This window comes from Nanorana parkeri, unplaced genomic scaffold (assembly GCF_000935625.1).
Source record: "Nanorana parkeri isolate BGI_ZX_2015 unplaced genomic scaffold, ASM93562v1 scaffold389, whole genome shotgun sequence".
Classification (NCBI taxonomy): Eukaryota; Metazoa; Chordata; class Amphibia; order Anura; family Dicroglossidae; genus Nanorana; species Nanorana parkeri.
In genome coordinates, this window is record NW_017306657.1 from 104,498 (window position 1) to 118,020 (window position 13,523).

Genomic DNA, 13,523 nt, shown 5'->3' on the forward strand with positions numbered 1-13,523 from the left:
CTGAATGTTTTAATACGGAATTCAGAATAAGGAATTCAGATTTTGGAATACGGAATGTGGAATACGGGATTCGGAAAACGGAATTTGGAATATGGAATTAAGAATACGGAATTTCGAATTCGGAATTTGGAATACGGAATTTGGAATTCAAATATGGAATTTGGAATGCGGAATTTGGAATTCGGAATATGGAATTCCGAATACGGAATTTGGAATACCAAATTCCGTTTTCCAAATTCCATATTCCAAATTCCAAATTCCGTATTCCAAATTCCGTATTCCAAATTCCGTATTCCAAATTCCGTATTCCAAATTCTGTATTCCAAATTCCGTATTCTGTATTCCTCCCTATTCTCTGAATGCAGGAGTGATGTATATTACATCACTTTCGCATTCAGCTGTCATTATCTGGCTACAGAAGCAGGAAAGAGAAGCTGATGGTCTCCATAAAGAGGACTTGTCACTTGTCACTATATGTGTGCTATCCCCTTTGTGATAACAATAAAGTTAAATGTAAAAAAAATTAAAGTTATAAGAAAATTAAAGTCACCCATAATTTTTTTTTAAAATACCCCCACATACAAATGTATATACACTATATTGACAAAAGTATTGGGATACCTGCCTTTACACGCACATGAACTTTAATGGCATCCCAGTCTTCGTCCGTAGGGTTCATTATTGAGTTGGCCCACCCTTTGCAGCTATAACAGCTTCAACTCTTCTGGGAAGGCGTCCATAAGGTTTAGGAGTGTGTCTATGGGAATGTTTGACCATTCTTCCAGAAGCTCATTTGTAAGGTCAGGTATGATGTTGGATGAGAAGGCCTGGCTCGCAGTCTCCGCTCTAATTCATCCCAAAGGTGTTCTATCGGGTTGAGGTCAGGATTCTGTGCAGGCCAGTCAAGTTCCTCCACCCCAAACTCACTCATCCATGTCTTTATGGACCTTGCTTTGTGCACCGGTGCGCAATCATGTTGGAACAGGAAGGGGCCATCCCCAAACTGTTCCCACAAAGTTGGGAGCATAAAATTGTCCAAAATGTCTTGGTATGCTGATGCCTTAAGAGTTCCCTTCACTGGAACTAAGGGGCCAAGCCCAACCCCTAAAAAAAACAACCTCAGACCATAATCCCCCCTCCATCAAACTTTACACGTGGCACAATGCAGTCAGGCAAGTGCCGTTCTCCTGGCAACCCAAACCCAGACACGTCCATCGGATTGCCGGATAGAGAAGCTTGATTCGTCACTCCAGAGAACACGTCTCCACTTCTCTGTGCAGTGGCGGCGTGCTTTACACCACTGCATCCAATGTGATGTAAGGCTTGGATGCAGCTGCTCGGCCATGGAAACCCATTCTATGGTGCTCTCCACGCACTGTTGTTGTGCCAATCTGAAGGCCACACGAAGTTTGGAGGTCTGTAGCTATTGACTCTGCAGACAGTTGGCGACTTCTGCGCACTGTGCGTTTCATCATGCGCTGACCCCGCTCTGTCATTTTACGTGGCCTACCACTTCGTGGCTGACTTGCTGTTGTTCCCAGTTGCTTCCACTTTGTTACAATAACACTAACAGTTGAGCGTGGAATATTTAGTAGCAAGGAAATTTCATGGATGCACTTATTGCACAGGTGGCAACCTATCACGGTACCACACTTTAATTCACTGAGCTCCTGACGACCTATTTTTTCACAAATGTTTGTAGAAGCATCTGCATGCCTAGGCGCTTCACTTTATACACCTGTGGCCATGGAGGGGATTGGAACACCTGAATCCAATGATTTGGAGGGGAGTCCCAATACTTTTGCCAATATAGTGTAGATGCCACCAGCATACCAAAATCCTTTCATAACATAATGTAGGAAAACAGGGTTTGTTTTTACAATTTTTAATACTTTTTTCTTTATAGAGTAAAACATTTGTAAAAAAACAGTGGTGATTAAATACCGCTAAAAGAAAGCTCTATGTGTCCCAAAAAAAGTGGTATAAAATTAATTTCAGTACTGCAGTGCTGAATACTGAAAAATGGCCTGGACAGGAAGGGGGTATTAACAGAAAGGAACAGTACACCAAACAATTGAGGCTGGATGGAACTTTAAAATAAAGTCGTACTTGACCTGATCCGCATTTCACTACATTTCCAGTCCAGCTGTAAAGAAATGTTATCTGAAACATGCCACATTTCTGCCTGATTTGTCCTTTAAACAGTTATGTGCTGCATGTTTTTGTACAACAATTCTCTTAGACATTTCAAAGCCCCTAAAACCTGATGGTTCCTCAAACTATAAATGATAGGATTTAGCATGGGGGTGATTGTCGAGTAGATCATGGAGATTGCAGAGTTCAGCTTTTCTGAAGAGCTATTGTTAGGTAGGAGGTACATAAAGATGAGGGATCCGAAGTACAGTACGACCACTGTAACATGAGATGCACAAGTGGAGAAGGTCTTCTGTCTGCTGTACCTACTTGGGATCCTGAAGATGGCCACCAAGATAAAAGTGTAGGAGATAAGGATAAAAATGAGGCAGCTAACTCCAAACACAGCAGCTGAAAGTGTAGCCAAGATGTGGCTTGTGTGGGTGTCAGAACAGGAGAGATGGATAAGAGGTTGAACCTCACAGTAGAGACGTTCTATTGAGTTTGAACCGCAAAACCAAAGACCTGATGTGACCACAGTGTTGATGGTTGAGTTTAGAATTCCACTCAACCAAGCAAGTGCTGCCAAACACAGGCACACTTCCCTGTTGATGATGACAGTGTAGTGCAAAGGCCGACAGATGGCCACGTAGCGGTCACAAGCCATACATGCCAGAAGGATGCACTCAGTGGTGGCACACAGTGTAAACAGGTAGACCTGGATAATGCAACCAGTGAAGGAGATCACATTGGTTCCTCTTGCTATTAAGGACAATATGTTGGGTATTGTAATAGATGTATAAAACATCTCTAGGACTGACAGGTTCGATAAGAAAAAATACATGGGAGTTTGGAGCTGAATGTTTACTCTCACTGCCAAAATAATGAGACTATTTCCTACAATAGTCATGAGAAAGATGATCAGAAAGACCACAAACATCACCATGTTCCACTGGGAGAAATAATAAAATCCAAGAAGGATGAAATCGGTCACAGTGGTTATATTGCGCATTGCTATTAAATGATAGAAAACTTCCACATTGCAACAACTTAATTTATGGGGAAAAAAGTCAAATTTCTTTAACCTGGGAGAGATAGGTGAAAAGAATTTTATTTTTTTAATATAATCAGGTAAATAGGAAATATTGCATAGTAATATTTTTACATTCTCGTGAGCTAGGTGACTTTTTCACCTTTCTTTATAGGTTCTACAGCTTATTATTATATCAGTGAATGAGTCATCAGCAGTAAATCATCCCAGTGACTCCTCCATTTTTGTCTGGTCCAGTTGGAAGTTTCAGTCAGAAAAACTGATTCACTTGACTTCTCATTAAGCATTCGTGAACATATCAGCATAACCAACTCAAATCATTATTTTGATAATCTTATGTCTTCCAACGATTATAAAAAAATACACTACTCTCAATCTCCCTCCTGTGCCCACAGAGGCATTGTGGATGTTTCACACTATAACAGACTGCATATAATTTATTGTTTCTTGGTCTGACTTTGTTCGATTCAATTGCAGTAAGATAAGGGATCTTCAAGGCACAACCAATGTGCAATATATATATGTGTAATACTAGAAGGAAGCAGAACCTGTAAATGTAATGAGAAATATGCCAGTCTCCACATACAGTACATATACAAGTACAAACTATAAATAAAACAATTTTGAACACATTATACATTGATAAGATTACTTGCATTAAGATGATTCGCATGCATGGGTAAAAAATAAAAAGCTACAGTTTCCTTAAACAATATAATAATGATAATAATAATACTTTTCTGCATTTGTGTGCTTTTTAATTACATTTTAAAAAAGAAAGGCCTGTCTAAATAATGTGGTTTAATTATTGTGTATGTAAAGATTATTACTAAAATAGATTCTCAAATAATGCAAATACATCCTAATTAATTCTCAAATAATGCAAGGCTAGCCTAGGTGTCAAATAGTTTGATCCTGGTTTTGGGTTTGTACAGTTCACTCGGCTCCACAATTACATTTTCAATAAAAACATGTAATTTTGAATGTTTGTGTCTTCCTGAACAAATCCTTACAAAAATATAATAAATTACACAAAACTGAAACCTCACCTGCTGGTAGATTAAGAGAAACACATATAAGACTGCTGGTGAAAGAGGTTTATATACATAACGTTGTAGACTTAGAAGATTCCCAATAGGACCTTGTATTCCTTCCTGAATATGTTCATTATAATTTTATATGTCTAAATTGGACACAAAGCTCATGATGCATTTTATTTATATAGTCTAATGTTGGCTATAGATAGGCAGCTATCCCATTGGATGTGACAGTGCCCCACCAGTTGGCCCCAACAACAATCTTCTCTAGTCAGTGGGTGGTCAGTGGGTGGATGTGGTGCAGTGAATAGGGATGAGCAAGTGTGCCTGGGTTTGGTTTGTGGGCCCATCATAAAGACCAAAAATTGCAACCTTAACCACTTCAGGACCAGCATATTTATATAAAGGGCGATGTCCTGAAGTGGTTATACCAAGATAATTGCTGCTTCAAAAATGTTTAAAGTCCCCGGCCCCACCTGCATGCACCTACAAATGCAAACACGTGTTGGGTGCGCCTATGTGCGAAAACGAGGATTTTGCCACACATGTTACATATCACCACACATGTTGGAGTGAAAGCAATAATTCTAGGGCCATTATTAATTCTTAACTCTAAAATGATGAACGGTAAAAGGCTTTTCAAATTTTGGCCAATTTTGGGTACTGTAGTTTTTTGCCTTTTCACGGGCGCAGGTAAAATTTAAGGCTTGACATTTTTGGTATCTATTAACCAGGCACGACCCCATCTTTTATATTTTGCCCAAAAAAATGGGTATTACATTTTGTTTGTGTGCACTAAAGTTAATTTTAGTGTATGTTATCCTAAAAATATTGGTTTGATAAACATTTGCATAAATTTCGTGCAACATTAAAAATTGCAGCTAGCATTTTTTATTCTACAGGACCTCTGCTTTCATAAAATATATAGTTGTTTGGGGGTTTTAAGCCATTTTCTAGCCAAAAATTCCGATTTTATCATGTGTGTGCAAAAATGAACCAATTGCTCTGTAGTAGAGTTGGGCTCGATGTTCGTGTCGAACGTGAGTTCGACTCGAACACAGCTAGTTAGTGTGCTCGCCGAACACACAAAGTATAAGGGTGTTCAGCGGCCTGTTCGACCGCTGAACGCCCCACAAGGCAGTGCGCCTTGTGAAGCCCTAATTGGCTAAAGGCTTGCACCTGACCACAGGTTGCACCATTTCCACCTTTGTAAGCGAATGGTCACTCAGTTCATGTCAGTACCGCTGTCCACCATTTAGGCTGCATTCCCCAGCAGCTGTGTATTTAATTTATTTTATTGTTTTTTACTTTAACACCTTTTTTTAATTTTGTTTTTACTTAACTTTTGCTTGTTAGCCCCACTAACAGTGGGGCTAACAAGCACCTATGTGGCAGCATATGGAGGTAACAGGTTGTCTTTAAGGAGACATTAAAGGTCTATTAAATCCATGATATTTTACCTGCATACTGTCGCCTCAGAGGAAGTCAATAGTGACTAAATGCATCAGGTGGGCGGATCCATGCGAGCATTACGATCATAGAGACAGGAACTCCAGTGGACACAATACATGTGCAATTGCAGGGGGCCCGGGGTCAGTGGGGATTTTAGGAAAAAAGCAATCTGCAGCGACACCTGGGTCTGGTAACTGTTGTTTTTTTTTCTTTTAACATAGCCCCTGGCTGCCCGGCAGTAAAGGAGAGTTAGCCCTTCTGCCCTAGAGGCTGCAAGGCCTCCATGACTGCCAGGCCTTAGGCGATCACCTAAAATGGCCTTATGGGAGAGCCTCTTCTGTATATATAATATAGCTTGGCTGTGCTTTATCTTTTGCTTCAGATAGATTCTAGACTAAATAGATAATCCTGTGCTCATGGAATCATTGTAATATACATTCAATATACAAGCCCCACCTGCATAAACATTTTAAAATAGTGGGTCATTTCACTAAAAGATGTATTGCCTGGGATTTGGTAGGAGAATTTCAAAATCTAGACCAATATTTGAAAAATGAGCTGAATGGCAGAATGCACAGCAGACCTCAGATCAGCACCACTGCACTGCAGACCTCAGACCAGCACCAATGCATGGCAGACCTCAGACCAGAGCCAATCTATGGCAGACCTCAGATCAGCACCAATACACTGCAGACCACAGATCAGCACCAGTACACGGCAAACCTCAGACCAGCACCAATACATGGCAGACCTCAAACCAGAACGAATACATGGCAGAACTCAGAGGAAAACTAATACAAGACAGACCGTAGACCATAACCAATAAATGGCAGACTTGGCAGTTAGAATGACACATACACAACAACATCTCTGGGATCAGCCATCACACACAGTCTGATCCTTGTGGTACGTGACCCACACCCACGCATTAATGGGCTCCTTCCATGCCAGCACATGGGTGAGTGCTCACCTACAGCATGTCCAGCATGTGGGTGGAGCAGGCCGCCCCACAGGAGGCCAGGTGCCTGATGTGGAGGGTCTCAGGCAGATGAGGAGGGTCTCAGCAGGGGCAGATGCCGAGGGTCTTAGCAGGGACAGATGCGGAGGGTCTCAGCAGGGACAGACGCGGAGGGTCTCAGCAGGGGCAGATGCGGAGGCTCAAAAGTAGGGGCAGATGCAGAGGATCTAAGCAGGGGCAGATACAGATGGTCTCACCAGGGACAGATGCAGAGGTCTCACCAGGGGCAGATGTGGAGGGTCTCACCAGGGGCAGATGTGCAGGGTCTCACCAAAGGCAGATGCGGAGGGTCTCACCAGGGGCAGATGCAGAGGTCTCACCAGGGGCATATGTGGATGTCTCACCAAGGGTAGATGCAGAGGTCTCACCAGGGGAAGATGCGGAGGTCTCACCAGGGGCAGAAGTGGGCACCATTCCTCCATTGGGGGCACTGGACCGGATCTGAGGCGACACTGCTTTAACACAGCCGCGTCTCCTTCCATGCGGGCTGGAAAAGGGCAGCGGGGGGAGTCGGTGCCCAATTGCCCATATGGTCCATCCGCCCCTGTTTTGAAAATATTTAGAATGGCTAGCAACTCCGAGCTACCATGGCCAACATTATTTACATAATTATTGCCATAAGTCTTAAAGCTGAACTCTGGGATAAGCACATGTCTAAATAAAAAGACCCTGCTCTCTAAGCTCCTGTATTATTTTAGAACCTTACCTGTAACCATATCATCTTTCGTTATCCGATCTTTACAAAGGAGCATCTTAATGTTTGTCTGGCATCCCTTACAGTCAAGGGTAGCCCTTTTTAAGCATAGAAAACATAGAAAAGAAGGGGGGAATAGGTTAACTGAATACTATACTTTGCTACCAAACATCTCAACTTTTACCCCTCATAACTCTCCATCAACAGAGTAATAGTGCCCTTTTGAACCTTGCTGGAAATCTCTACCTGTTCTCCGATACCTCTTTCAGCTTTACCATGGCTGCTCCCCAGTGATAGGCCTAGGACTTTAAGTCCTATTATGAAGCATGGCTTAAAAGTTTTGGATTCTATCAAGTTCTCAGTGGGTTTTCTATCGCTTCACCTACCACTTCGCCCTCTACTTTTGTAACCGATGTTTAGGCCAGGTTATTCAGATCCAGCTAGTGGGTGTCAAACTTGTATCAGAGTACATGATTTTTTGCGTTCTCCTAGGATTACCACTTGGGCGTATATTAAAGAGCATAAGAAGCCCCCTGAGGCTGAGTTATATAGATACATACAAATCCACCACTGGATCTTGACTCTAAAAAGGCAGCAGGATCTTAAGAAGCCAATTACTTGCTTTGAACATATTTGTCTGCACATACCAGGGGAACCTAAGTTAGTCTCTATATTGCACTTGCAACTGAACTTATCGCGGACATTGATGGATAAGGATTGAATGCAAATGTGGGGAAATTTTGCTAACTATGGGAAGAGTGGGGGGCACCTAGGGGACCCTTCCTGCCTATATTTTTGGTGCCCTATTCAAGGATGGTGCCCAGTGGGAGCCATTTATCTTACTCTATTCCTTCTCTCTCTCTTTTTCTCTCTTTGTTTTGTCTAATAAGATGATGTTTAACTTTAGTATAAAAGTACAACAGTGAATGAAAACCTTGGCTGTGTAATCTATTCTAAGCTCATGGACTGCACAGGCAGGTTCTTGTCCTGTAATATCCCTTGATGATCCTTCATTGAAGTAGTCCTTCTCTGTGGTATTTTGCTACTGTATTACATTACTTTTCTATAAAAGTTTTATAGAACTGTAGAAAATGGTGATAGCTTTATTTGTGCAACGGTTGTTATGCCTTTAACAAACTTTCTATGAAAAATATTGAAACCGAAAAATGGCTGCTGTTGGAAATATCTTTCCACAATGAACACCTGATTCAGCCCTTTGGGATGAGCGAATTTCACTTGTGACAATCTAACAATTTCTGAGCATTTGTGTCAGCAAAAATAAAAGCTCAGGACACATTAAGGGTTCCAGCAATTATATTGGATGGTGTAATTATAAAAGGATGAAAATTAAATATATGTTAGACAAATGATAATCACTACAATAACAAATAGATGATGGACATGAAAGCAGTAGCTCCAGAGGGATAGCAAAAACAGCTATCCCTATATAATCAGCTATCAGTCAGGAACCTGGACAGTGCTCCACAAGACTTCATTACTGTTCACTCTACATCCGCTCAAAGCTGCTTAAGGTCATTTGTCTCTTTTTTGTTTTTGTCCTTATATGTACTATAATACAGTCTGCTAAGGGGAAACTACAGTGTACTTTTTGTGAGTAGATAAAACTGTGTTTCATGTTTATATACACCATTACATATTTTTATTATTGAATTACTATACAGCATGTAGAATCAGCATGTAGAAAGCATGTTGAATATACAGCATGTAGAATCTCTGTAAAATCAGTAGCAGCTGCTAATATAGAGGGCTTGATTTACTAAAGCAAAATGGGCTGTTCACTTTGCAAGGGAATTTTCCCTTAGTTTAATAAATGAGGTGAAACTCTGCTGACTTCCATTGCCCAATCATGTGAATGCACAAATATTGTTTTTTTATTTTATTTTATTTGCATGTGATTGATTGTTTGTTTGTTTGTTTGTTTTTTGCAAAGTGAATATTCACCACATTCACCAGACTAAGGGAAAATTTCCTTACAAAATGAACAGCCTATTTGCCTTTAGCAAATCAACCCCAAAGTCTCTGCTACATAGCAAGTTCATTGGTTTCAGTCAGTTTGTGCAGACCTGCAATGAATTAGGGAAGTAGCACACCTAACAGGCAGCGCACTATGCATATTACACCACTAGAAAACATTTAGTCATATTTGCTGAACTAAAGGGTCAGTTCAGCAGTTCCATTCACTATTTCATGTAACGTGCTAGATAATCCATCTGGAAATCACAGGGCTGGTTCAGATTTGCTAAATTGATAGCAGAGTAACCTGAGTTTAATTTCACTCTTGTCAAAATGTGTAATGTTTAAAAAAATCAATATCGGTGTATAGCTTTACATATATATAGTGCAACCATATGTTTTTATTACCAGGATCTCTTTCCTGGTCATGCCATACTGATCCTCTATTCAAAATGCAAGTCTATCGAGCAGCTCTTAGTGAAAACAATATACAGTAAACTCCCAGTTATCTGGCACCCACGGGGATCGGTTGGTGCCGGATAACTGTAGTTTGTGGTTGCTTAACAGTTAATAGCAGCTCTCAAGCAACCAGCCGCAGTTGACAGGTGAATGGAAGCAGCCGGGATCAATAGCCAGCCTGCTATTGGCCATTTCAAATTGCAAAAGCAGACTGACTATTGAAGCCCCATCCAGTGAGCAGAGGAGTGAGCCTGAGAAGGAAAGTTCTCTCTCAGGTCCGCTCCTCTGTTCAGTGGGCAGGAACAATAGCCAGACTGCTATTGGCTATTGCAATTTGCAACAGACAATAGCAGGCTGGCTATTTCTCCCCATTGTGTACATTCTGCTGCCGACCACGGAATGTAGCTGCCGGCCGGCAGCAGGATGTAAACAAAGAATTTCATTAGCAACTAAATAAATTTAGTTGCTATTGAATTTTTTTGTGTACTGGGCACCAACCAACTAACAGTTTTCTAATGCACATCAAGCCACCAGCCCAAAAAAATGCAGGTTGCCTGAGAGTTGTGGTTTCTTGAATGCTGGATAATGGGGAGTTTACTGTATTCGGCAGTTTATAATGATGCAAAATATTCACAATGCCCCTAGAAGCCATAGAGCATGTGGTATCTAAGCTCCCTAGGTATTAGGTAATATCAGTGACCTAAGGGGAATTGTTTTGTTTTGAATTATGCCCGGGAAATATATACTGTCATTTCATAATCATATATTGTGTTTTGGTAATGCTTATGTATGCACTGCTCATTCATGTGAAGTGTAAATTCTGAAGATAGGTCTGACCCATCTTTAACACTCAATTACCTTTTTACTTTGCAGATCAAAAAATGTGTTTGTATCTACAGTTGAGTGTCATAATTCTGCCCCTTTGTTGCATTAGGGCTTTGGCATCTAGATGCCTCCTTTCCATTCCAGCTCTGGCCAATTACATTGAAGAAGGTAATATCTCTTTGGGGATGTTAAACCCAGTTTGTACAACTTTAAGTTTGAAAACATTAACCTTCTCCAGTCGTCCAGCCCCACGGTCATGTGACTTGTAAGTATTACCGCCATCAGCTAGCTGTAAAGTGGCATCCTGGCAAAATAGCCATGGTAGGTATGCAGGCTTGGGATCTCAGCACATGAGAGCTAGAAAAAGAATGGTAGTTGGTTCTAATTCTCCAGTAACAGTCAAAAAGTTATATTTCAGTTTGGGATAGATATACATTTCAGGTGAAACCTTATCATTTAAAACTCAATGAGGGGAATGTATCAAAACTGGAGCAGCTGTGCATGGCAACCAATCAGCTACTCTCTTTCATTTTCAAATCGCAACTCAACAAACTGAAGAAAGAAGCTGATTGGTTGCCATGCACAACTACTCCAGTTTTTGTCTGCTCCAGTTTTGATAAATTCCCCCCAATATAGTTATCAATTTATATGTTATAATACAGTATTCTTAGACCTTTTTTTATGTTTGAAATCTATATGGAAGTTTTTCTTTAATATTACCCTAACCCAGGTTTCGGACAGACCTCTACAAGTCCAGCCTTGCTTTAGTCTTTGCCACCAAAGAAGTCAATGAAAACCCAGATCTTCTGCCTAACATCACACTGGGGTTTCAGATGTATGATTCATGCTTCTTTGAGGCCTCTGCTCTGCAAGCAACTATCCAGGTGACGTCAGGGGATCGACACCGCATCCCAAATTACAACTGTGGACCGCAACCCATTGTCCCAGCTATCATTGGAGATTTATCAACATCATCAATGGCAATAGCAAGAGTGCTAGGGCTTTGGAAGTTGCCTCAGGTAAGCTGGTGGACTATTTAAATTGAAACAACAGGAAAAGCATATATTTTTTATTTCCGCATAAAGGGAGACAAGGTTATCTTCTGTCAGGTTCATGTTTTGGCTGAAAACCTATTTTAACCACTTGAAGACCAGGTGTTTACACCCCCTTTCTGGCCAGGCCATTTTTCAGTATTCAGGGCTGCGGTATTTTGACTGACATTTATTCCATCATGCAACGTTGTACTGAAATTAATTTTATACCATTTTGTGGGGAGAGATAGAGCTTTCGATTGGTGGTATTTATTCACCACTGGGGGTTTTATTTTTTACTATTTTAAGGAAAAATTACTGAAAATTTTTGGGGAAAAAGTTTTTTTTACATTATGTTAGAAAACAATTATTATTACCCAATTTTTTGGTAAAATATAAAAGACAGGGTCACGTCGGGTAAATAGACACCAAACATGTCAAGCCTTAAAATTGGGCGCACCCGCGAAATCGCAAAAAACTACCATACCCAAAATTGACCATGGGCGACGCTTTAAAAGCTTTTTACCACTCATCAGTTTAGTGTTGTCAGTGATTCATGGCCCTAGAAATATTGCTCTCACTGCGACGTTCGCGGTGATATGTAACACATGCGGCTTAATGGGCGCAATCGTCATTTTCGCATGTATGCATGCATGTACGCATGCATATTTGACGCATGTTTGCATGCATGTATGTATGGGTGGGGACTTTTTTAAAAATTGAGTTTTTTTAATATAATTCTTATTATAATGTGTTACTTTAATTTTTTTTTTTGCAACTTTTATTTTTTTTTCCTATTTTTTTTCCACTTAACGTTATTGTTATCACATAGGGGGCTAAGAAATCCTCAAAGAGATGTGACAGGTCCTCTTTATGGAGACATCAGGTGTCTTCAAGACCCCTAATGTCACCTAGGGACCCCCAAAGAAGCTGATGAAGCAGAGAACTGCTGCATCAGCTTCTCTCCAGCTTCTGAAGCCGGACAGTGACACAAGAATGCAGAAGTGATGTAATATACATCACTTCCGCATTCTGACAGCGAAAAGGGTATCGGAGGGAGATCATGTACCGATCTCCCTCTGATCCCCTGTCACAGAGCCACCATGCTGGTCCCGGGCTCGCACCGGGCACAGCGGAGCTCGGGACCAGTGGAGGGGGGGCTGCACCAGCTGACGGGGACCAGATGACAGGGGGCGCATGATCGGCACCTTATACAAGCGATAGAGCCGGCGGATTGCTTGTATGCAAACAGGCATCGCTACCTGTTTTTAAATTTCGCCAGTTTCCCGTGCGCGCGAGTGGACAGGGCCAACAGGCTGTCCTTAGATGGCTGATCAGATCCAGGAAGCTCTCGGCCGGCCGTTCTTCTACAACGGCTGGCCGGGAGGCGGTTAAAGTGATTAGCTATTGAGAAAGATTGTAATTTAAAAACAGGATACTGTCAAACCTATGAAATATCCAAGATTCAGATGCAGACCTGTTGGGCAACAAAATGGTTGATTGTATTTAAAATAAAAGTATGAAGGATAGTATATACTGTAGTCAGGGCCGGACTGGCCATAGGGCAAACCGCGCACTTGCCCGGTGGGCCGGGCCAAACACAATTAACCTGATTGTGTTCGGGCCGGTCCGCTATTGCGACTCTGTGCAGAGCAGTGTCTACTGTGTGGTAGTGAGCAGAGCCGGCACTACCACACAGTAGACACTAGAGGGCGCTGGTGGGGGAGGCCAGAGAAACACCTCCTCCCCCAGCTCTCTCTACTCTGTACTCTTTCCGGAGCTTGCTGGTGCTGTTCCTGCAGCCTGCACTGTCCCGGTACCGGCCGAGATATTAACATATGAATGGGCC

At 41.6% G+C, this 13,523-nt stretch overlaps 2 protein-coding genes across 2 annotated transcripts in view; one reads left to right on the top strand and one right to left on the bottom strand.

The window, feature by feature from the left end:
• Positions 1 to 2,197: 2,197 nt before the first annotated feature.
• On the bottom strand, positions 2,198 to 3,079 carry LOC108789344 (olfactory receptor 15-like). Its single transcript, XM_018559323.1, has one exon. The coding sequence runs from the start codon at positions 3,077 to 3,079 to the stop codon at positions 2,198 to 2,200; it is 882 nt and encodes a 293-aa protein (XP_018414825.1).
• Positions 3,080 to 6,650: 3,571 nt separating this feature from the next.
• The window catches only part of LOC108789345 (extracellular calcium-sensing receptor-like), a 16,511-nt gene continuing 9,638 nt past the window's right edge, over positions 6,651 to 13,523 (top strand). The window contains exons 1-2 of the mRNA XM_018559324.1: positions 6,651 to 6,694; positions 11,374 to 11,662. Coding sequence (XP_018414826.1) covers positions 6,651 to 6,694; positions 11,374 to 11,662 — 333 coding nt within the window. The remainder of the gene's footprint in view (positions 6,695 to 11,373; positions 11,663 to 13,523) is intronic.

Coding starts and splice junctions, on each gene's coding strand:
- LOC108789344 (XM_018559323.1), bottom strand. CDS start 3,079: ATGGTGATGTTTGTGGTCTTTCTGATCATCTTTCTCATGACTATTGTA.